The sequence below is a fragment of the Dermacentor silvarum genome, chromosome 1 (assembly GCF_013339745.2).
Source record: "Dermacentor silvarum isolate Dsil-2018 chromosome 1, BIME_Dsil_1.4, whole genome shotgun sequence".
NCBI classification, from domain to species: Eukaryota; Metazoa; Arthropoda; class Arachnida; order Ixodida; family Ixodidae; genus Dermacentor; species Dermacentor silvarum.
In genome coordinates this window covers 210903273-210929060 of record NC_051154.1, presented here as the reverse complement: position 1 = coordinate 210929060, position 25788 = coordinate 210903273, and the positions used below count along the sequence as shown (strand labels likewise).

The 25788-nt window shown below is 41.7% G+C and overlaps 2 protein-coding genes across 2 annotated transcripts in view; one reads left to right on the top strand and one right to left on the bottom strand.

Annotated features, from left to right (window-relative positions):
- The window catches only part of LOC119436729 (ribosome-recycling factor, mitochondrial-like), a 44902-nt gene extending 28153 nt beyond the window's left edge, over window positions 1-16749 (top strand). The window contains exon 8 of the mRNA XM_049659875.1: window positions 16731-16749. The gene's annotated coding sequence lies outside the window, so the exon portion shown is untranslated. The remainder of the gene's footprint in view (window positions 1-16730) is intronic.
- Window positions 1036-25580, bottom strand: LOC119436725 (phytanoyl-CoA dioxygenase domain-containing protein 1-like). The gene is made up of 11 exons (XM_037703701.2): window positions 25348-25580; window positions 16947-17090; window positions 16780-16855; window positions 16657-16704; window positions 11564-11619; window positions 11421-11483; window positions 11313-11334; window positions 11105-11233; window positions 4390-4509; window positions 3802-3928; window positions 1036-1687 (listed from the first exon to the last, which is right to left on the bottom strand). Exons 1-11 carry the CDS (start codon window positions 25390-25392, stop codon window positions 1636-1638), a joined length of 882 nt encoding a protein of 293 aa, XP_037559629.1. The 5' UTR covers window positions 25393-25580; the 3' UTR covers window positions 1036-1635.
- Between the last annotated feature and the right edge of the window lie 208 nt (window positions 25581-25788).

Genomic DNA, 25788 nt, shown 5'->3' with positions numbered 1-25788 from the left:
ATCCAGATGCGCAGGCTTGTAGTGATAGTGCTTTACAGTTAAGCTGTTACAGGCTAGGTTCCAGGAGATTGCGTCCCGCAACAGACCGGAAGTAGATCAACAATTTCAGAGGCGTCGCGCCACCTTGTGGCGATCGTATGAACACCTCCGGATGGCGGTGTTTTTAAACTTCGGGATCGTAAGAAACTTGGGCACCACACCGCGCTTTTCGCAGGACCTTATGTTTGCTTCTTCATTACGTGACGTAGCTCACTCAGGCGGCCACATGAGTGCGTCAGCACTAGTACGCGTGCTGTGATTGTTGTATCCATTTTTAATAAAAAAACGTCATAGTCTCTCCTATATCGTGTGTAGGTTCTTTGTGCATTAGCACCCATCGCTCTGGAGCATCTCTTGTGGTGCCGGCTGAAAGTTGCATCGCTCCAAAGCGTAATGCCATTTTGTGGCACCCACTGAAACCTCCGGCGTTTTCGTATAATGTGACGTAGCTTCTCCCCCAGTGGCCACGTGTGTGTCGCGCTAGTACGCGCGCCGCGATTGGGCAGCTGGACTCGAAAATAAAATAAAACTTACTCTCCTACAATCAGTGTATGTGCCTTTGTATGTGAAGTTTGAATTTAGCGCCGTTGTACATAGAGCTTCGCTGGCTGCCATCTTCACAGTAGCGGAAGGGCTCTGAATTTTTTTTGTCTGATTTTGCGGGCTTTCTTGAAAAACCAGGAAAAAGAACTATGTAAAAGATGTAGAAGTCTTAGAAACACGTTCATTAGGAACATGCTCGACAACTTTTCAAATGCAACTTATGCTTTAAAACGATTTAAAATTTGCATAATTAAGCTTACTTAATTAGCTAACAAGTTATGCTTAAAAAGTCTGAGTAATTCTAGATGACTACGATTGTGCTGTCATTTTGACTCGCCCAATGTGTACCTTTTTTTATTTTTTGTAATTTGTACAGCTTTGTGTGTGTGTTTTGATTGGCAGTGATGTCTAGTGTTTTTTATCGAAACTTATGAAAAAATACGACTTGCAATAGCCAAAAAATAAATGCTCTGTTTATTACAAAGAAGAAGCATACACAATACTTCTTGGATCCTCTGAATATAGAATTAGCTATGGCAAAGTTACATTGTACAGCTTTAAAAGGACAACTGCAGCATAAAAGCGAAGTGCAACTTGGCCACTTGGTAAATGCTGGTAATGGCCACTATTGACATTATGAGTAGAGGTGTCTTTTTTTTTTTATGTTCAAGGTGTAGCTGGCTTGTAGTTAGTCAATACTGCAGGATATGTAGGTTAGCCTGTCTACACAATGTTAGTGCAACATATGCACCTTGCTTTGCTAGCATTGGTGCAAGAAAATGCTTTCAACAAAAAGTTATATGTGCATAAGAAAGACAGCCTATTCTGATTGACAGTAAGGATGTTAGGTAGTAAGCTTCTACCCAGACAGTCATGTGGAGTAGCCATCAAAAAGGCCATGTATAATGAAATGTAAAAGCAGAAAATGCAATATGTGATATGCAAGGCAAAGTATTTCGTGAGGTGCCTGTTTACTACTATATGTTTGATTCCACCAGAGTGTGTTGTGCAGGTGTGGTATAAACTGGCACATGCTTGTTCCACTCTTCATGCTTAGGAGTTTTCATAAAGTGATGGAAAAGGAAGCTCTTCACTTGGCTGTAACCTGAAACAAATTACATGTGTGATTATATTCCTGAAACTATTTAAGCTGCACAGTATAAGCTGGAGAAACTTGCTGTTCTTTCTAACACCTATCTGTTCATTCCTTGGAACAAAAGGGCGCTAGCCAGCACATCTGTGTTGATGGCAGAGGTTATAGAACTTCTCAACTGGACATTGGGGGCTGCTCTGGACTTAGAGGATTATTACCTCTCTGATCAATGGTGACCATGTTCTTTATCTTATCGACACTGCTAAACAAAATGGGGACAAATGCCATATAATGTCACAAGAAGAAAGGGAACCGAGGGGCCCGATTTTTTATTAATCATATCATAAGAAGCCAACAAACAATGACACCAAGGACAACATAGGGGAAATTACTTGTACTGACTAATTGAATTAAAGAAATGATTAATTAATGGAAATGAAAATGGATGAAAAAACAACTGCCCGCAGGTGGGGAACGTACCCACGTCTTCGCATTACGCATGCGATGCTCTCACCATTGAGCTGCCGCAGAGCCGTTTTCCCATCCACTTTCTGGGGTATTTATGTTTTACAACTAGAACTAACCCTGGGAGTGTTAGCCAGCGCCACCACTCACAAACCTAAGGGCGGATGTGGAACATCCTTTCTGCCGCAGGCGTCACGAGCACGTGATCTTTTTGGGTGATGGCAACTGGTCAATAAACCCATACATGCTACCTGAAGGCATCAATATTGCCGGATTGACGTTTCAGGAAAGACATTCATTATAATGTACTATCAGTATAAATTCAAATGCAAACAATTGTAAAACTACTCCAATGCATTGTTTCATTTCCAGGTTCACCTGCATTTGTCACAGTCACCCAATTCAGACTCCAAAACTACTTTCAGTACTGCTCTTTGCTTAAAAATTGGCTACAAAGTGATTACAAGTTGCACTTCTATATAATTACATATAGAAGACATTCTTATTGGTTATTTCCTGTTTGCATTTCAATTTATGCTGTTAGTGGTTCAAGTACTAAGGTGCTGCTATGAGACTGGAACCTCAGGCCAATATCTCTGCCCTTATTATCATTAAACTTCTATTTCTTAAGTGGGGTGAAATTCAAAATATGCACACATAACATCTTGAGCTACATTACAGTTCCCTGCAGTCATGATGAAACAAAGGCAAGCACTGGAAAAACAAGCTCGATTACAATGTATGAAGTCGTTTTGCTGTAATATAAAAATTTAATTTAAAACAATAATCTGGACACCCCTGTGAATTCCCTTATCTAAACACACCCTCTAGATTGTTGATTACCCTTCTAGAAACCGTGTGTTTGTTTTTATGTCAGATGACGTAGAGGAAGCAACTGATGAGGCACAATTCTGGTGTAATACAAGTCTGTGACAAACATGTCATTTATGTAGGTATTTTCATAGTTTTATTCTAGGAATGCTAGAGGGAAATCTGGTGCTATTGTCTGTACGTTCTGCCAATACAACTGTTTGTCCAGCATAAGAATTGTGGTCGGTACTTGAATTTGCCTAAGTTTCGTCCTAGTGTCTTCAAATGACTATGTGGATTCGTATATTAATATTTCTGAAGCTCATTTTTTATCACAAAGTCTGTATGACAACACTAGTCTTATCTAGCCTCTAATTTTTGCCCTTCAGTGATTTTCAGAACATCACAAACAGAAATTAGTGCAGACAAAGTGGTATGATTTTTTTTTTTTCATGATAGGATGAACTGCATATTCTTTTGAAATGTAATATAATTGAATTCCTTTATTATCAGTGTTTGACTGCAATTTACCAACTATAAAGGGTACATGTTGCGTCATGGGAGGTTGTATCATACTTTCACAGTGGTGGCATTAATTCTGTCGTGTCTGCCATTTTCTCGCGAGAGCTGTGCTCTCGGTAAAAGCAATGTTTTGGATACCTTGAAGAACTAAGCTTGACTTAATATTTCCCTTACTTGATCAGAACCAATGAATTGTAAGATGAGACTACTGTGATACAACAGTTGAGAAAACGAAATGCCATTAAAAAAAAAAAAACACATTGTGCATTTTTCTAAGGCAGCTTATCAGTTATTGATGTACTGAGCCTTTCAAAGGAAGTAACACATACCAGTTTTCTGGGCTGTACTCGGCTCCATCTCTGTCAATAATGTGGAACGTATAGGCTGGCCGAGGGAAAAGAGAACAGTTTCTTTCACTCTTGTGTACGACGTTGCCATGGATGACTACGCATGAACCTGTGGAAGAAAGTACAACATTATAAGAGCGTCCCCCCCGCTCCCCCAAGAAAAGAGCAACCTGATATACAAAGCTGCATAGATGTTTGAGGAAATAGATGCTCTGTCAGGCAATACTCTCACACATTGCAGCTATGGTTGTCTGTGTGCGCACGTACATTTCAAGCTACACTAGCGATTGTAAATATTGATCCGTTGGTTACACCAGCATACAATGACCCTGCCTGCTTTACAGAATGGTTTCGGCTGTGCAAGATAATTTTACTTATCGTTACACTAAGCATATTTTTATTTCTTCAAAACACTTGATTTTATTCAAGACTAGGAATACATATTTGATATGTACAGTGTATGACCTTTCTATTTACACATTACATCTAGCATAGCTTTGACCTACAGAGCCTGAGAGAAGTGGGGACGTCTTATAAAGGCATTCCAAGTGAGGAACTGCAGCTACATACCTTTGAACACTGGGACAGGCACAAATGTTTCATTGCTGTAGTCATGGGTAGATATCTCAACCATTTTTAGCAGTGGTCCATCTGGGTCACGGTTCCGAACAAACCTTCTTGACAGGCTCACTGTGGGGGAAGGCACAGAAGTGTGCTGTTCACAAATCTATGTAATTAGTCAGAAAGACCAACATTTCGTACATAAAAAGTCGTTGGCATGTGCATTCACATACCCAAATTATTTTACACTATGAGTCAAACTTAATAGGAACACCTAATTAATATTTCGGCAGTGATCACAGTGCTGAATATTAAGCTGGATTCCTAAATGGTACTTCTGGGACACTGAATTCAGTATTTCTGCGCATGATGAGTTAGTAAGCTAGGTAATGTGCGAAAATGAAAAAAGGATGGCAATGCCACCTTGAAGTTCCCACTTCTGCTCCCAGTGATGTCATGGATTTGGATACAGTGTCTGCTTGAAACCAAATAATATTGTCACGGGATAAAAATGACTAGATAAAAATGACTCAAATTACATTCCAAAGGAACTAAAAGCTCAACCTAACAAGTTTTCAGAACACACTCAGCACAGAAATGGCCCAAACATGCAGAAATACATTGAAATTTATAGATTGTCTATTGGCTTCATATGTTTGTGCCTAACAAAAATCAGGCCCGTTGGTTCTCCTCCTCCTCGTTTGTGGCATGGCATTGACATACTGGAGCTGTTTTATGTGCACAAGATTCAAAAATAAAAACCTTGGCCTTAAGTTTCTCTGTTGGCAATCAACTATTTTTTGCCTAATAAAGGAAATTAGTCTTAAGAAACTTCAAAATTCTAAACTGATTTAATGTTGCTATTTATGGCCCTTTAAACATATGTCTGCCTGGTAAGCAACAGTGGTTATTTTTGTCCAAGAAAATACGTGAAGCATGAAAGTAAGTTTTGATTTATTGCTAAATATTGTTTCCCTATCAATTTTTGTCTGCACTGTACAATAATGCTACTATGTTTGCTTTATCAATTTAATAAGGCCAAGTTTCTAAGAAAACACAGGGAATGCGGGAGATGGAAATTCAAGACGATGAGCAACACGAGAACAAGGTGAGAGCAGGAGCCAACGTTTCGACAAGTGGACTTGTCTTCTTCAAGGCGACATATGCTCTCCTCGGCACTGTATATATAGGTAGGGTTCTTCTACAGGCTAATAGGTTCTTCTAAGCAAACACACTCTCGCTCGTTACCTCACCCACCCGCCTTACCTTCTCTCCCCTTTAGAAGAACCCTACCTATATATACTGTGTCGAGGAGAGCATATGTCGCCTTGAAGAAGACAAGTCCACTTGTCGAAAAGTTGGCTCCTACTCTCACCTTGTTCTCGTGTTGCTCAAGTTTCTAAGAGTAAGTTAGAAAGGACACATTACTGTTAAAAAATTTGGTGGCATAAAATTTGTAAGGAACATCAAGGTTTCAGTACTGGCTATAATGTTGGGCAAAAACTACAGCACCACAGGTGAGTTTTGCTCTTCTCTAGTGAAATTGCACATGCAACACTTGAATGGTTAGAACAGATGTGCTACTGTATCTACCGATAAAATCTGCCTCAACTAACAGCAGCAAACTAACACTTATCCAGAAATATAAACAAATGAAAAAACTAGTACAGGATATTTTCTCGGAAAGTTGCGTAAAGAGTAATGATTGCTCTTTACACGTGGTGCCAAACATAGTGATATGGAAGGAAACATCGTGACATCAGCTGTACCAATGTGCTTGAATTAACATATGCAAAAAGCCTTTCATTTTGCTAGCATGTTTCACTAGCGTCTGACACGGGTAAGATACGTCTAATGCTTGCTACACACACAGTGCGACTAAAGGATGAGAATCAGTGCTTCTGACGTGTCTGGTCAGGCGCTGCTAGTACATATGGCCTCTTTTGTCACAGATTTGCTCACTGTAACGCATGGATTTTCCTTGCTCGTTATATGGACTTCAGTAGGAGTGGAAAATTCACTTGTTGTGTTTGGCCCACTGCTTTTGGGATTGAGCCATTCAAGCGTTGAAAAGCACTGCCTCTGGGTGGAATGGCCTACTTGCTGCTACCTATAAGTATGATGTGACGTGTTCCATTCTTGGCGAAGGAAGTGTAAGGGAAGTGTAGTTCTCTCAAAGCATTCAAACATCATGCCAGGGGGACGGAGGAGGAATATGCATACCTGCCATCCTGTGAAGTTTAAAATTTGTAAAAATCATGTGGACATAACACCAAGAAAAAAGGGGAGGCGGCAAGGAGATGACAGGCACTAAAGGAGCGCAGACTCCAAATTCCCCAGTGATGATTTTTTACTCTTGGGTGATACACAGCATCTAGGGGACCACAATAGCATGGCCAGCAGATGCACAGTCTTGTCCCCAGTAATTCTATCGCACAGTTCCAAATTTCAAAATTCCCGCCAGTAGGGGTGGATAGATAACCTTTCAGTGAGGTGAATTGCGAGTACCCGACGTCACGAAGTTTACGTGAACCACCAAAGCGCTGATGACTATGAACTCACCTGTCTGCTTAAATTCACATGTGTGCCCACGTTCGTCGAAGCCGGAGTTAGATGGGAGATGTGCACTTGCATCTCCCAGCCGTGCTTTAGCAAACGCATGTGCAACTGCTCTGAAATTGTGTCGCCACCAGCATTTGAACATCACACTATTTTGCTCTCAATAGAGTGATGTTTTCATGGCGGCTATTGCAATGAGTCTGGGAAAGGGAGCCACGTCAAATTTATACACTTTAAAATTCCAATAACTTACCTTTTAGCCATCTGCTATCAATCATACTGCATGAAAGCGTTCCTCGTAAGCATACAAAGCTTATTCTATAGTCAATTTAGCCTCTAAATTTGGTGTCTACACTCCTTTAAGAAAAAAATCTTGCCCGGGCACATGCCTTTTGTGAAGCACATACTCGCCCATTAATGACGATTTAGCTTTAGATGGCAGCACGCAAGTAGCAGCAAACATGGAACAGCAGACTATTGTTTTTTAGATCACAGTTACTTTCTTAGCGACTTCCCTGTTGATGATTTTTCCTACTTCAGCAACTTGCCTGCTAAAGCTTATTTGAAGCAAGTACCCCTTCAGGTGTCCTTTCACCATGCGGGAGACCAGCGAGTGATGCTTTTAGTGCGTATGTGTTAAATAAATGTGAAAAGTGAATCGGGATCATCATCGGAAATGTCTGAAGAAGAGATTCGTCGTGCCAAGCGCCGCGAACAACAAGCTCGGCAACAGAGGCAGCGGGAGTCGACCATTGTAGAAGATGTGACCAAGCAATTGTGACTGCAGCAATAAAGTAGACAATTCATGGCATTGAAACTGCCGAAGAACGACAGATTGCACAAGCGTGCCAAGCGTGCTGCCAACACGGATGAACAGCGACAAGCCCGACTAGCTGCAGACGTTGCATACTAGCATCGCAAAAAAAAATGTGCTTTTGCACGATATTCCGTGGTTGGCGCCGCCAAACCGTCTTTCAGTTTTTTTCGCAAACAAAAGTTATTTTTCGTAAAACTCGACACAACATTAGTAAAATCGTAAAATGAGGCCGAAATTCATTAACTTTATGGAAAATTCGGCAGAGTTAGCACACATGAGCATGCATTGTGAGATGCTTAGAATACAGTTCCACAGCATCAAGATCTGGTCGGACACGTAAAGGACACATTGGCCAAGGTGAAGGTATCTCTTGCAGTATTAGACATGTATAAGGTACAAGGGGTTACAAGAATAATTTACAACTTGTGTATGAAGAGGACAACCTGGAATTAAAAGAAAAAGTTATTTTTCAACATAATCCCCCCTCACGCATCGCATTTCACACTTCTCCCATTTGCCTACTAAGCTTCTAATTACTTGCAAAAAAATGAACTCGTCTTGCTCATTAAACCACTACTCTGTGGCAGTTTGCCAGCGCTCATAATTTTTAATGATAGCTGTATGCAATTTTTGGGGAACATTGGCCATAGTATTATTCTGTTACTGTCCTGCTATCTTCCACGTAATCAGTTGGGAAGATCCCCTTTGTGCCCCAGAAAATTGTTGCCATAACTTTTCTCTCCGAGCGTTGGGTCTTGAATTTTCGGGGATGATGGACCTCGAATACCTCCACTGCATAGACTCTTGCTTTATTTATGGGTTCCACCGGTAGAGCCACGACTCAACCTCAGTCACAATGCGGGTCAGAATACCTTCTAGGTTGTTTTCATAGAGGCTCAAAAGATTCCTCGTGAATGCAAACAGCGGTGTTGATTCTGCGCATAGCGGTTTCACACCCATCGTGCCGAGACCTTTGACATGCCCAAAACATCATGAATGATTGTGCACACACTACCATTTGATATGTGCAATTCCATGGCAATTTCGGACACTTTAATTCACCGATTGTTCATGAAAAGGCTTTCATCTCTAGCTGAATGATCCAAATTGGTCCACACAGCCACCGCGATTAAACTCGTTGAAATAATGAGTTATTGACCCTTTTCGCGGAGCAGTTTGTTTTAGAGAAACGAGATGGCGCTCCAGGCGGCGCACCATACCTCTCCTCAGCGACCGCGCACGAATACGAAACCATTACCGCTTCTACCTTGCTTCAGTGCGATCAGCTGTCGGAAATGCAACTGAGTTTTCGCTAACACACTGTGCTCCAATCATGCTAGATTGAATCATGTGGATTGAAGACGTTGGCTGCAAAAATAGTGACTAGCATGTTAAGAAATAGAATGAATCTGTGTGGCCAAGTTTGCCGACCGCTGCTGCAACTGTCCGAACGTGTTACCGGAACTTCGTGATGTACAGCTTTCCTCGAGGATACAGAAATTTGCTCATCCGCCAGCCTTGTATCGCTAACTTTCAAAAGGGCTTCATCCCCAGAACTTCGGCAAGAGTGAGTACCACTCGTTAAACAATGACAAAGGGAGTAGTGCCGCTTCCTGTCATGGTAAGTTTCGCGCACGTTATCTATACACATCAGTCCCAAAGGCAGGAAAACTTACACCCACTCTATCGCCCACGTATCAAGAATAAGTGAATGGGCGGCGCACACTTGAATATATGCGCCCTACATACGCACAATAAATGACGGACTACACCTATGGCGCACGAATGGTCGAAGGTGAATGTTTCGTGACGGTTCACAAGAGTAAGCGAGTTACTAGCTGTAATATATATTTGCTACAAGGTATTACAATGTACAAAACAGCTACGTTTCAAGCATTGTGCGCAGCAAGAACAAATCTATCGGAACTGAGCACACCCTCGAGCGATTAGGCAGAAAATAATCGGATAGTGGCCGCACCGAGGAACTTCACAGAGTCGGAAACTGACTAGCCACTGCTTCAAAATATTTTCCAAATAAAGAACAAAGAGCAAAACACACTAATCCTGACTGAATTCATAATGGGAAAGCTTGGATAGCTTGGAATACATATTTAGCCCCGCTTTTAGAACAAGCACCATATACGCTGCTTGCGCCGTTTGGACATAGCTTAATCAGCTCCGAAAGTGCTTTTGCATGTTCTCTGAAGCTGTGATCAAAGCTTCGTGTCATCCACCTAGTCACCGTCTACGATATCTCCGAAAACAGAAAGGAGGCAAACAAGGTAAACAAGGAGGCAACGGAGGCAGTTGAGGCAAGCAATGGATGCGTCACCACGTGATCAAACATGGCAGCGCCCACGGGATCGCCGCGAAAAGGGTCAATAGCATATGAAGGGACAGTCAGTGCTATGTGCACTCTACTCTATTGGGAATTTCTTTGATGGAATTGCCTTCTTTGCACAAAAACATTATCGCGCTCTGGTACACAAGCTTGATATTGTGGGAGGACATCATGTTTAAGCGGCTGATGTGGAGCAGTAGCTGAAGTGAAAGAATAAGTACTGTGACCACGTTTGGTTGGATAGATGAGCTGACCAAAAGATACAGACAGACATAGTGTCTGTCTGACTGTTGTTGGTATCCAAGTTTCAGTACTTCTTGATTCATGTTTCATATCAAGTGTAACACATGCTCATAACTGTTGGAAACAGCAATGCAAGGACCTTGCACATTTTGAAGTTGCTACCAAGGAGTCAATCTGTGCATGCATCACATACAAGTGATGCAGAATTGCAACATGTTTGAATAGATATGCGCAAGAACAAGCAATGCTGCCAGAACCTTTTGGAGGTTATGCGAAAGGAATTTAACAAACTCGTATGCATAAACATTTATACATACATATAATTAACTTAGGTGGAAATAAGTGCCAGTTTGATTTAAGCACAAGCACAAAGTAATATTTCTGTGCTCTTGGTATGTCTACAGTAATGGATGTGGCTCATCTTTTGACCATTCTTGCATTTACTAGGAGTCCCAGCAGCCAAAGAGATTCAGCTGTTGTACCCACATTTTTAAAATTTTATTTCACACGATAATGTAGTTGCATAGTTTTCTTGTGTGAAACAGTTTCAACAGAATTTGATTTTTTTTTCTTGTATTAATTTTTGCTTTCTTTTGCATATCATCACTATGCTGAAAATGTGCAAATGGGCATGTGCACTTAATGATTACATTACCTTACTTGGCACAGGATTCATGAGGGTTCATTCATGCTGTCATGTGAGCATGTGCACAGACACAAAGCAAATTGTATAGTTGCAAAGGAGTGACACTTTTTTTGCTTACTAGTTTTGTGGGATCCAGGAATATACCAGAGGCAACCATTCTCCAGTGTGGCATCTTCCAGTGGGAACCAGAGGCCAATCAGCTTGTTTGGCTCAGTGTACAAGAATGTTGCATCCTGGTGCGCTGTCACTAAATACCAGGGGCGACAGCATTCAGTTTCCTGGTCTGGTGGTTAGCCTATCTTATCCTTGAACCTATCTTGTCTTACCTTCGCCTCCAATTTCTGGGTTCTGGAAAATAGGAAAAAAGAGGGCAAATCAATGTTTAGGCAATGCCACCATTAATCGTAACTGTACTAATATAACAAATATCATACCTTGAAAATGTACATGCTCTGAACAATGCATGGATCCTTGAATCCGATTTCTTTGACCAGTGCCTGAAATCAAACGATCATGTTTGAAATGTCTGTGTCTTTGTTTTTTTTTTAAATGCAAGATATTTTTTTGATGTGTATACCTTCACTTTGGAGCTGAAGGAGATGCGTCTAAAAACAGGATTCAGCCAGTGCAAAGCTGCAAAATTCAAGTTTGGTTTTATGCCAGCCGTGCACATGCATATACAGGGTGTCCCATGTAACTTGTGCCAAAATTAAAAAATATGCAAGGGCCATGTAGTTGGACAGAACCAAGATAATGTTGTTTGCCGTTGCTTGGAGCAAGTCAGTCTATTTTTGTATTTTTCCTAATTGCATAATTAGTTATTAGTAATTAATTAACTTTTAAAATATTATAATCAGAGCAAAATTGTCAATCATAAAATCATGAAAAATTCCTGATCCATCTGTCTGTTGCTCAGTATGTGCTACATAAAAGCTTTTTCACAGCCTGGAAGAAGCGCACAAAAGCATGCAGCACTAGTCGTGTGGAACTTTTTCATGTTTTGCGGACTTCCTTTAACGCTTGGAAAAAACTTTTATGTAGCACGTACTGAGCCACAGAAAGATGGATCAGAAATTTTTCATGATGGCGTACAATATTCTGATTGCCAATTTTGCTCTGATTATAATATTTCAGAAGTTGATAATAAATATTTGTTATCAAGCAAAATACAAAACATAGTCTGACTTGCTCCAAGCGATGGCAAACAACAATACCTAGGTTCTGTCCAGTTACATGGCACTTGCATATTTTTAAACTTTGCCACAAGTTACATGGGACATCCTGTACATGTTGGATGGCACCTTCTTAAATTCAGCCACATTTATGTGGGTGCTATTACAGCTTAGAATCTAAAAGATGCAGTCACATTGTGGTCTGCTGAAAATGCGTTTTCTCAACAGAAACGACTTTATACATTCTGCAAGATGAAATTAGCGCAAATGGTCACTTTCATAAATAGGTGCTAATCTTTGTTTAATCTGCTGTTAATGTGTTGTTTAATTGCTCAGTTAGGAATAGAATTATTGTACTTGTGTGCTGAAGATTTGATGTACTTGTGCAGATAAAATGTTGTGCACTACGGGCAATGAGGGGTGTTGCAGGGACAGGCGCTGGGCATAAGTTGACCACACAAGGTTCATTGGAATGTGTTGAAGTTCGAGTGCATGAGAATTTTTGTTTTTTGTCTGTCCAGATACAACAGCCAGATATCAAATCTAAAACCTTGAAACACATTGGGCAGAATTGATTACAGTTTTTAATGAACCATCAACTTTTAGTCACTTTGTTATTGTCACAATCATCTCCAATTTATTTAAAGGGGTACTGACACGATACTTCTGTCCGTTCATATTAACGCTATAGCATTAAGGGCCCGTGTCGCAGAAAATCCGGTGTCGGCGTCCAGTGTCAGCGTCCCGTGAGCGGAAATTTCCGCATATATTTAGGTATATGTATATGCCACGCCTTGTTATATGACATGCAGTATATGCAGGTTATATGGTCACACCATTCTATCACTAAAGTTGCTTATAGTTTGTCTTACATTCTTGACAAAGTTATTCCTCGAAATTTTGAGAATGACAGCCCACAAACAAATCTCATAAAACAAAACACGGACAGCACATGCCCTTTATGTTAAATCTTCTCAGACTGAAATATTAAAAGTGTGAAACAATAACAGAAACCTGAAAATGATGTAACTTTTTTGGCGCGGCTGTGCACTACCTCCGGGATCAGCCCACACAAGAGGTCGCGTTTCTACCAGAAAGCTCGCCTTCGTGCGTGCCCTTCGCTGCCAGCGTTTCTCGGTAAATATTACGGTTACATAAGCTGCAATTACCGGGAAGCGTGAGAAGCAGTCAGGGATCTTTGAATGCTTTTGCGTAAGCTCTTAAAGGCGAAGGTTAAGCGTCCTCCATTTTTTTTTTTTTTTAGTTAAATGAAGGTCCTAGACCTCTAAATCCTAGAAAAAATAGTGACAAGCCTCAGAGTGTCCTAAATGATTTATTATAAGGGCTTTTTATTCCCAGTTTCGGTTTCCCAGGAGGATCCTCTGTCGTGACAACAGGACACAGTATGTGGTCACATGGTTGCAGGACATTGCAACATTTTGAGACTTGCTCCAGCTCGCTCAGTCACCTCGGATGCTGGTATTCGTTGTGAGGGCTGATGTAGCAGCATTGCAGACGACCGAGCGAGCCGAACTGAGTGTCAAAATGTTGTAATGTCCTGTTCCCACATACTGTGTCGTGATGTCATGACGCAGTATCCTCGTAAAACCGAAACAGAAACTGGCCATAGAAAAGCTATTATATCAAATAATTAATGGTGCTCAGAAGCTTGTCACTATTTTTTCTAGGGTTTAGCCATCTAGGACTTTCATTTAACCCAAGAATTTAATAGTAGAAAATATGGTGCCATTACTCCTCTACGAACACCACAGGACAAAGGCCTCTCCCAGAGGTTTCCTATTGCCCTTGTCTTGTTTTGATTGATCCCACACTATATGCACAAATTTCGCAGTCTTATTGCTCCATATTATGTGGAATGTGGTGACCTTAACCTGTGGAAAACTTTTAATTTGAGAAGTTCAGAGCTCCAAGACAAAACCTTATGGTGCAATTTTCTTAATGAGAACTGTCCACAGGTAGCTATTTTGATGCTTCAAAGAAGGAGCACCAATTACCCCCTGTTAGGATTTCCAACTGATTGATTTTCTGCCAGCACATCCAGTCTGTCTTTTTTTTTTTTTTCCATAGTGCCTGCTGCAGGTTTGACCCCCACACTGGTCCGCCATTTGCTGGTTTTCTGGTTCTCTCTAAATTGACACATTATAAGTAGGGTTGTTCGTTTTCGGGTAAAACCCGATTTTACCCGATTATTACACCCTGAACATGTTTCAGGAGAATCGGGTTAGACCAGATTTCTCCCCGAATTCCAAAACCACATACCAACCTTTTTTCTTTTTTTTTTTTTTTTTTACGCTGCATACTTTTTACGCTGCACAAAGTTTGCAGTGCACACATGCTAGCTACCCTGCCTCGGCAAAACGAAGCCTAAAGTTCATTTCACAAGCTGCGTGCAGCACTGTGGACGCTACACGGCTCTCAACCGACCACTCAACGAGTGCGCCTAACTAACTCTAAGTTAGTAACTCACCGTGACATTCTACGGAGGCCAGCTGAAGAAGAGCGACAATAGGCGTTGGGCTGGAACCACCTCAGCACGCCACATAGCTTCCGCCCTGCTGAACGCAGCTTGCGAAATGTGCTATCAATCCCCAGTTGAACCAGCACTTGCTGGAAGGAAGCCCCGCTAACACAGCTGTCGAACTCATTGAGTATCGGCATGACTCTACCGCTTGCTACCCCAGGCTGGCAAATGCTGCACTGACATAGTTGTGCCTAGCTAATGGAAGCTGTGATGTCAAGACAACTTTCTCTCTGCTGAGATACGTTCAAAGATTGCACAGGTCTCAGATGGAGGCTGAGATGTTGTGCATGCCGATGATAATGTATGTTAACAAGGATGTGTAAAAAATCAGTGACCAGCTTTTCGTGAATAAAACGTTTCATTTCCTAGAAGTTATCAATGCTCTTTACTGTCATTATTACTTATTTCTAAAACAAACGCCGAACTTTGGAGTATTTGCTAGAAAACCCTGATGTCCCCCCAATTACCAGCTTGAAACATATCCCTAGTTTTATTGCGTTAGCGTGAAGGAGCTTGTGATACCCCCGATAAAACAAACAAACAAACAAAAAACTAATGTAATGTATTACTTTGTACATCAGTAAATTTAACCCAAGAAGACCCAAATTTCGGAATGGTTCCACACAAAAAAAACGATTTCTCCCTGATTATTAGCTTGAAAAATAACACCCAATTTTTACCCCCCGAATTTAAAAAAAATATAAAACCCTAAAACGAACAACCCTAATTATAAGCTACACCGCAAGTGCTCTGTCGGTATTTCGTACATAGCAGACAACTGATTTGTCTCAAGAGAATTCACTCCCAATTCCTTAGCTTCTTCCGTGGCTTGGATGAGCTGGGTTTGTCCATGCATTCCTGGTAAAAACGGCCAAGGATAAGCTCAGCTCATCTACAGTACTTTTCATTTAGAAATGCCATGGAAGAGCGTAGTTTCATCTCAAGGCTTTGTGATGCTTTTGGTAGATGTCAGCACACAATCCATGGGGCAGCGCAAGCATAAGCAAATTTATTCTTTCTGAGGAAGCAAAACAGGTTGGCAACTGAGGGTCTTTAATATAATTTGGCCATTTTTGGTCACAATTCAAGATAATAGCGTGGCACGGAAGGGGTTGAACTTTCCTCCATCGTGTTATCTGAAGTTTCGAGACTGAAGAGTCCATCCTTTTGCCCCGTGTTCCTCTTTTTTTTTTTTTTTTTTTTGAGCTTTCTTATATGAGTCTATGTCCATCCTTTGCATCCTCTGATATGACTTTTGTGACCACCTGCTGTCGGCGCTTATCATGGATGCACACTGTTCATTCTCCTGCCCTCACACGATGCTGGGTCAAAATGTTATATAAAGCCTTTCAATAAATTTCAGTCGTACAAAGTTTGAATTTGGCATATTGGCATTTTATTTTGTTTGTATTTTTGCATACAGTAATCTTCATAAAAGACATGCCCCATCCCTCATGTTGGTGCTGTGTGTTTTTTTTTTTTAATCTTCACAAAAGTGGCAGCCCTACCACTATAGTGTACACTGATAATCACTGTGGCTGCTCTAATTTGTTACATCACTGCTGTGGCTAAAGGTGACCTAAAGGGTATGTAATATGCTGCTGTTGCAGCTGAACCAAGGAAGAAAACTTGCTATTCAACACTTCTCTGACTACATTTTCATATATCTTGTGTGTTAAATGTTGCTCTATTACCAAAATCATTAAAAAATAGCATACATATTGTCACGGGGGCATGTTCGTACGCCATGCCTCGCAACAATATTATTGGTTTCATGTGTGCATAATGTTTTTATTAAAACCTAGCTCAATTGAACACATGGTTCACTTTTATACCCACAGAATTTTATAGGCTGTACCTTGTAGTGCTGCTTTGCTTACAACTCTAACTTTGCAGATGGGTAACCCTAACAAGTCATGCCTACTATGTGAAATATTTGTTGCATCTACAGCTTACCATGTCCAATCTTGTTTATGCTCCTTGATTTACTTACAACCAGGTTTCCTGTAATACAGAAAGCCAATTTTCAGTCTCCACAGGTACCAAAGCCAGGGTTATAGCTAGTACTTTCCATATTACCCTGCTCATCAAATGCGTCCTCTTCGTAAAAGGCCCGAATCTTGTCACCGGACTCCAAGAAGTATGTGTTTCTTTCCTTCAAATAGAGTACATTTTGGCACAACTGATTAGCTTGTTATTGTTTTATCACAACTCTTTTGACTAGCTACTAACATTCCTTACATTACCTCATGCTTTTTTGTGCTGAAAACAGTTAGCTGCTCGTTGTTGTCTTCAATGCCATCTATTATTTTTTCACACTCTTGCTTCAACTGCTGGACATCATTGTCTGATAGAAAGTCAGGTATTGATACCAGGCCTGTCTTCTGAAACTGAAACGTTTTGTAGTAATAAGAGTTTATTATCTTGACTCTGAATGTATACTGACGAGACTCTACTGAGAAATGACTGAACTAGGCCAATGTACTGAATCCAAATTAAATGCTGATTGTGAATCATATTTTCTTCTTGCTTTTCTGTTAACTTACAGCATATTTAATGTTGTGCATCTGTGGTGCAAGCTCTTATTATGTCGTGATACTGCGTAAAGTTCTACATTTAGCAATACTGAGACCCTAACTGTTATGCTTCAGTAATTACAGCACTAAGCACATATACCAGAAAAAGGTAGTTTCTGCAGCAGAGGAACTGAAAGCTGGGCGAGTTCATACGTATTCATATTCATACTTTGGGTTGCGCACAAAACACACCTATGAAGGGAAGAACCAGCTACCAATTGAGAGTTTGCGCTCATGTCGTCTATAGTCCTTCCCTTCGTCTGTGCATTTCATGCGCAACCCAAAGTATGAATATGAGTAGTGTCTGCAGACTAAGATAACAAGTAGAAAGGTAGACCTAGTGGCCATTGTTTATGGGCACTAACTAGAGCACCTACACCATAGGTGGTAGATTCTATAACGCTTCAGCATTAAAACAGGACAGCTGGACTGTGAGGCATCAAGCAAGGCTTTTTCCACTACATGCTTGGTATTGTGGCTTTTTCTTGCTGAAAGGAAAAGCACGTGCAGAATATATGTTGTACGTGCATGTGTGTGTGTGTGTGTGATGAATGTTAAACAAATGAAAAATTGACAGCAGAACTCGTCTCACGATGACTGTCGACGGTAATACGAATAGGAATCGAGCACTGTAGCGACAACCAGTGTGTGTCGACAGCGTGACGACGATGGCTTGACGACAACAGTGCGACAACGGTGGCATGACGAGAGCCGGATGTCGAAGTTACAACGATGACGATGGAATGACCGCAATGAGATCCTGACGATGGTATGACAAGGAATGCGACAATTGCTGTATGACAACTATGCAGTGATGACAATGGCCTGACAAAGGCAATAGCGTGACGATGAATGTATTATCACAAAGCCTGTATGATGACAATGGTGTGACGACAACATTATGACGAAAGTCAAGATGATAAAGCTGCAATGATGATTATGGCATGACCACGACGACATTACGATGATGGTCTGACAATGGAGGCATGATTGCGACTGTCTGACGATGATGACATGATGAGGGGGACATAATCACGATTGAATGATGACAGTATGGTTACAATACAATGAGGAAGAAAGATTGGCGTCAATGGAACGACGACGACGGTGTGACGACGAAGGCCTGACAATGGGATGACGTTACCGAAGCGATGACAATATTAACACGACAGCGTGACGACGACTGTGTGATGATCATGGCGTGATGACGACGGCATGACGATAGTCAGATGACAAAGCTGGAATGACGACACTGTAACTACCATGACGGCATCACGACCCCAAACACATACCTAGTGGCTCAAGCTATTAGACAACTTCGACTACTGGGTCAGAGTAAAAGGCGTTATGACGACAGCATGACGAGAGGCAGATCACGAAGCTGGAATAATGACCATTGAACGACCACGACGGCATCACTATGGCAGTGTGACAACGAATGCATGACGACTGCACAACAATGATGGCGTGACGATGACGGCATGACAAGTGTTGGATGACAAAGCAGGAATGACGGTGATGCAATGACCATGACACCATCACGACCACAAGCCGATACTCTGTGGCCCAAGCTATTAGACAACTTGGGCCACTGGGTCGGGTTAGAAGGTGTGACGACGACAGCATGATGAGAGTAAGATATCACAAAACTGGAATGATGACAATGGAATGACCACGATGGCATCACGACCAGGAGCACATACCTAGCGGCCCAAGCAGGTAGACAACTTGGGGCACTAGGTCGGCATAAGATGATAGATAGATAGGCTAAAAATGGCTAATGTAGGCAAAGAATGCTATTCGCATTAATAAAGAAAGCAAACACTAAACGTGAATGGTAAACTTACATTGGGACACTTATATATTGGAGCAGTGTACACCTTACATTGGAATCTAAGTTCTCAAGTTCTTGAAAGAGCCATAAAATTCTTATTTTAAACAAGGTATAAGTACCTGTTGTGTGCTTAACATCCTGGAGCTGCACAGTGGGTAGTAATAAATTGGGATTTTAATTGTGCACCAACCGGTTCCGACTGTAACGCACCAACACTGTGTTACGAGGGACACCGTAGTGAAGGGGCTTCAGATTACTTCTAACCATCTCGGTTTCTTCAACATGCAACCAAAGCATGGCACACGAGCATTCTTGCATTTTGCCTCAATGAAATGCAGACAGGAAACTACCAACTTCTTTAATCATACATTTTGAGAACGCCAACAAAAAGATACCAAGAAAGGAAATGCGGGCAAGATAGATGACGATTATTGTTATGGGACAAGATAAGCCCCAAAGGGTGCAAACTTTTAAGAGTGAACTTTGCTATGGCAGTACATGGCATACTTGCCAAATTTGTTTGCTGTTCACAATATGAAGGGATGAGGTTATGTGCAATAGGGGAACATGTAGGTATATCCAACTCTTTCATTACGCCAGTATGTTCTCGCTGATAGAGCTAGCAAATGCAGCCACATGGACCAGATGTGATATCTATAGCTAATTGAAGCTACTGACCAATATTTCAGGCAGCTGATAAAAATGCTAAAGATGCTGAAAAGTGCCTCTTGGTTCTCATTCAACTAACAAAATATTTACTGCTGATAAGACTGCATATTTATCATGGCATTGTGACATTTCCATGTTTCTGATTCATTTTACTGCAGCTATAATGCAGCTGTACATTTGGCTTAAATTGCATGAAAATGACATATAGTGCTATCCGTTTGCCAAAAAATATTTCCTTCATAGGCCAGACAAGAAAGGTACGGAGCTAATACAGCAATCATTTATTAATGCAGCTCTTTGTTCTTGTAAAAGTGGGTGCATCATAGACTCTGAGACTTTTAACCCGCAATTTGTTAACATACATTACCAATGGTCATGATAGTGCTTTATGTGTTGAAGTGTAACCACAGCAACGCCTCCTACATCATCCTATTTTACACAACTGCTGCTGTAAGCAGTAGTATAGTATTTAGGGTGCAGGCACTTTGTAGTTGATAAAACGAAAATTGTCCTGTGTTGCGATTGAACTCAGGATTACAGCCTTTCCGGGGTGGTCGCTCTACTATCTGCGCTAACCAGAACGCTAGCAGATTGCAGAGCAAGGCCAAATTGATAACTCGAAGCGCAGCGATATTGAATATGACAAGATAGCTCTGCTGAAATCCACAAGCTGGGGCAAGTTGAAAGGGAAAATTGTCATCCCCGTGACAGATGAAAATTTTCCCTTTCATGTGATAAAGGTTGGTGACAGTAATAGTTTTCAGTAACATAGCACACACTAAATGACCACAAGCAATCAAACTGCAGTAAGACAAGTCTTGTTAGGACTGTGCAAAAATCTTGACATGTCCTGGCAAATTACTTGTCATGTTCCTCATACACATGCCAGGGATGTCTACAGAATGCGGAAAGTGCAGCCAAATTTGTACTGTGCAAGAGATGGCCCTTTATTTCAGCACCTCTAAGGGATATGTATATCTTTGCAGCAGATGCCCAGTGGTATTTTATTCCCATCACTGGTTTGCTCGAGTTACTTATTGTTTTATTTGCTGCTACACAGAACACCCCAATGTCAATCGCTTATTTTAGTGTACATGCACTGCACCTCATTGACCACATGTTCTGAAGGGTAACACTACATTGCTGTTAAAGGGCCCCAGGTCTGGCCATTTTAAGCCGACAAGCGCAGTGCATACAATGCGCGCCTAACTTCAAACCAAACGCCATTTGCCTTTCTCTTCGCGGGCGCCGCGCTATAGAATAAAGAACCAACTTTGGCCGCGCTCCCAGCCAGAGAGTCGACGTCAATCGCGCAAGTGTGCTACGTATTAAGTACTCTACTACGTACATCGCCGTGCTGTGACGTGACTTTCAGTGATACATGAGTTGGAGAATTATTCAAGGCAACAGCAGTTATTTGTTTGATCTGTTGTTTCAGTTGACGAATTAAAGCTTAGAGAAATAATAAAACCTACAAACCGAACGTCTGCGTGTCTTTGTTTTACTTCTTACCGTAGCAATAGAGATATACTTCCGTTTCGTCTGCTTGTTCCCATGTCGTGCAGTCGCTTGCGCAGAGAGCGAAACTGTCATTTTCTACTGTGTCCGAGCGCGCGATCATGCTCTGTGATCCGCTTGCATCTGCCTCAGTGTTCATGTAGCACTGACTTAGGTGTTCTCATGCAAGCGCAAAATCGAGCACTGTGCGAAACTAGATAAACGCAACAGTCCCGCGCGCAAGACCGTCAGCGGAAGTGGGCCGCGCAGTAAAAAAGGCAAGAAAAAAAAAGGGGGGGGGGGGGGACGGCGATGCCTGATGCGTCACGCGATCCTCCAGCTCTGGTATAGGAGAACGCAGGGAAGGAATTTCGCTTGCGGAGGGTAGACGGGGCAAGTGGAGAGAGAGTGTATGTTGGCGGTGATGCTCGCCTCCTGAAATCATGGGTTCGCGGCACTGAAATATTTTTATCTCGGCTATTAATGAACCAATTTGAAAAATTCTTGCAGTAGAACACTCCCTAGAGGGCACGTGACAACTTCCAGCATATGCCCAAAATTTGCTATGTGACCTGGTAAGGAGCCCTTTAATGTCAGTCAGCAAACACTTCTTCTGTAAGGTAACCAGATCACATCCCAATATCCATCTTGGCATAAAAAATTACGTCTATCAGAGGCTGGTTGAAGGTCTAGCTTCTGATTTCCTGGAAAGCTATCTCATGGATATTATGCCATGGGCTTGTTTTATTTGTATGCTATATAAAAACTACCTCCAGAGGCCCAAGCTTTCAGATTACACATGAAAGCTTGTACAATGGTTTTTGATACTTCCAAATTATAACCCAACATTATCATGTCTCTCCTGCTCATGTGTATTGTCACTTGACACTCTGTATGACTGCAGATATACACTTTGAGTAGTTTCTGCTTTGAATACTTTAAATACTTATCTGAATGCTACTGCAGCGGTGGAAGGTCTAGAATTCCTATGCACATAGAGCTTGTGTGCATAGTGTACCAATATGAAAAGGAGCTCTATATCTGTGTAAAGATAATGATTCCTGCAAATATGTATGTTCGAAACTAACTTTGTGTTACCTGCAACACACTTAATTGTCATTATGAAGAATCTGTCTTAACAGGAATGAGGAAAATTAAATTACGGGAATCTGGTGTTCCCCTTTCATTTTGCTACAGTGAGTATGTGTGTCCACTGAGCATGTATCTGATATTCCCAAGCAGCGTAAATCACGAAGAAAGCGCCCATGAATGAATATGCCGCAAACCTAGGACATATTACATCTATCACAAATAGTGTCTGGGAGAAACAGATGTGTCCATAGCTGGTGTGACGTGATAGATGTTGATGACATTTTATTGCGATAGAAATCATATGGACACTCCAGGCGAATTGCGTGATGCGGCGGCGTCTTGCTCATGCAAGGGATCGAGGAAGGTGGAAAGAGTGTGTGCGCGTCGTCTTGTCGCGCGCACAAGGAGCCGCACTCCCTAAGGACTGCAGAACATAGCCCCAACTCTCCCCTTTCCTGTCTTCAAATCACTATATAGCGGGGAGATGTGCGCGCGCTAGAAGGGGTTGGGTGGGGGAGGAAAGATTAGTTCGCATTGAAGCGAGAGGCAGCACGAAGGGGAATTCACTCGCCGCTGCTGCCGCTCTTCATCACGCCAGGGCCGGTATTTTGTAGCGATGCCTTTCCGATGACAATGCCTTTTCGCGCTTTTCGCACTTAGCCAGTGGTCAGAGCGACGGTCCGCTCACGTTATCAACGGGGTCAGCCGGCCGTGCAGCGGTGGATGATAAGACTAGTATAGAATAAAGCATAATGCATTGCTACAAAATACCGGCCCAGCGCTCTGACAGCGAGTGTCCACATGTCATCGAGTGTGATGTTTGTGTTTGCCTGTGCGCACGTGACAATGTGAATTTATAGGAAGCAAATGTTTACAGCAGTTTATGCAGCTGATAAAACTTCTAACTTCTAATGGTTCATGTTTCGGTCGAAGCTGCGACTTTTTTGTTACTTGGCAACTGTTGTAGCGTTATTTATAGTGATTTATCATATACAAAACAACAAATACAGTGCCACAGATAAACTGGTTCTAAGGAACCAGCAAAAATCATTAACATATGTTCCTGTTATGTATACAAGCATATGTCACGTCCTCACACACGTACATGCCAAGAATATCCACAGGATGCAGGAAGTGTGGCGAGCGACGTTAACAGGACACTGTGGATGTTCAATGGATATCCGTTCGTTGAATATTGTTTTATTCACCACGGGATAGAGGTTAATGAACAAAAATTACGATGCATCTGTTTAAAACTCATTTGAGTGCCGTATTTAATCGAAAATAGCTAGGTTGAACACGAACATAAGTTGACCCCTATCGATTACCCCCGTGAACTAGCTGAGAAGTAATAAATAATTAGAATATAAGAAAAAAAAAAAGCTTTTAACGTGACACACGTTTATTTAGCTTAACTTCGGCTACTAAATCTCGCTAGTCGATGCTACAAGCTGCATCCTCGCCAGACTTGCCAGAGAAGTCGTCCTCGTCGTATGCTTCTGAGGCGTACGTCTGGCATACGAAATGACATCGTCCTCGGTGCCATTGATTGCATTAGCTATGCATCATTTTTTAAAGCCAGTCTGGATAATCTCCACTGGAAAGTTCTCCCACGTATCCTTAACCAGCGCTTATCCCACGTCGCGACTCTGGTCTCCGAACAGTGGTCCCCGAACATTTTTTATTGTGCTTATTAATGCTATTCTGCCTTTTTTTTTTTTTTTTTTCTCGTGTATCTATTTACTACAAATATATATGCATAATGTACCAGTGAAAACGGCGCCCATTCTGCTTGAAGAACGGTGGGCGCGACAGACGGAGGAACTCTGTTATAATGTTGTACTTTTACTAGCTTTGTTCACGAGTTCAAGTCAAGATTCTTTGGTCAACGATCGAATATATATTAGGTAGCGATCATTTTGTGTAAAATTCTGAAAAAAAAAAAGAAACAGAGGTCGACCCATATTGAAGTAAATACAGTACACTCTTAAAAAAAAGTTTGCACCCTTTGGGTAGCCACCGTACTTTGGGGCTTATAGCTTGTCCTGTAACAATAATCATCTATCTTGCCCGCATTTCCTTTAACGCGGCGCGCCAGCTATGGCCCGGTACTTCAGGTCACGAACGGCGTGCGCGTTGTCGGCGTGATATAGCATTCTCGAGAGGAAAGTGGCGAGGACCGAGTTTTCAAGAAAGGAAACGCAAGCAAGGCAGATTATTTTTCACTCTTAAATATGTTTGCACCAGGGCCGCGATTTTGTAGCGATGCGTTATGACTTATTTTAGAATAGTCTTATCATCCACTGCTCACTGCCGGCTGATCCCGTTGATAACGCGAGCGGACCGTCGCTCTGACCACTGACAAAGCGCGATAAGCGCGAAAAGGCATTATTACTTTAAAGTCATCGCTACAAAATACCGGCCCAGGCCTTTGAGGCTTATCTTGTCCCAAAATGATAATCGTAATCTATCTAGCCCGCATTTCCTTGCTTTAGCCCGGTAATTCCAAGTCGCGAACGGCATGCGTTATCAGCATGACATAGCATTCTCGACAGGAAGGCAGCGAGCGCCGAGTTTTCAAGAAAGGAAACGCAAGCAAGGCAGCTGACGATTATCGTTATGGGACAAGATAAGTCCCAAAGGGTGCAAACATTTTTAAGAGTGTTGCTGTTGGACAAGATAAGCCCCAAAGGGTGCAAACTTTTGTAAGAGTGTAATTATAAACTGTTCTGCAATTTTTTTTTTTTTAATTGCGATAAAGACTTGCCGTTAAATCCTGCAATTACTCAGCAAAACTGAAACACGCATAAGGACATTTGAACAAGGCGTATATTAATATTAGTTGTCTACTTCAGTTGCCCGGGCAGGAGATATGGCACCGTGAAAGCTTCGATCGACTACGCTGTTAAGACAGAGTAATTGAGTATATGTACCATGTAATGGTTAGAGTTCATCCACTGCGCATGCTTACACACCTACCTGTTCGACGCACGGCGCAAAGCTGAAGTCATGTGCGTCATTCATGATTCGCACTCTTCAACACCGCATTCGAAATGCGGACGAAGAGCTGCGCTTGAGCGCAAGAGATTCTGTCGCTGTCTTATCGAAAAGTGTAATGCGACACATCTTATCGGTCATTTCAGTGGCCTTCCAGCTGCGAGCTGTGAACGTGCCCACCGGCTGCACTTTCGCTTAAGTTTACTAGTCTTTACCAGTGTTCACGAGAATAAACACGATGTTCATTTGTATCTTATCTCACTAAAATGTTAACGATGACCTCGAAATGTTCAGTTTCTTTTTGTATTTCTTGTTATTGTGCTCTGCTACTTTCAGATACTGCCTTGTGATTTATTAAACAGATATAATATTTTACAGTAGATACCAGAATGCTAGTAGATATTTAGAAAATTCGGTTAAAGA

Bases quoted from the DNA above. Each gene is read 5' to 3' on its own strand.
- LOC119436725 (XM_037703701.2), bottom strand. From the start codon at position 25,392: ATGAATGACGCACATGACTTCAGCTTTGCGCCGTGCGTCGAACAG. The intron at 16,705-16,779 runs GTAATATGGAAA...TCTGTATTACAG, and splicing joins GGACGCATTTGATGAGCAGG to GAAACCTGGTTGTAAGTAAA. The intron at 4,510-11,104 runs GTAAGCAAAAAA...CTTCCCCCACAG, and splicing joins TCCTGGATCCCACAAAACTA to TGAGCCTGTCAAGAAGGTTT.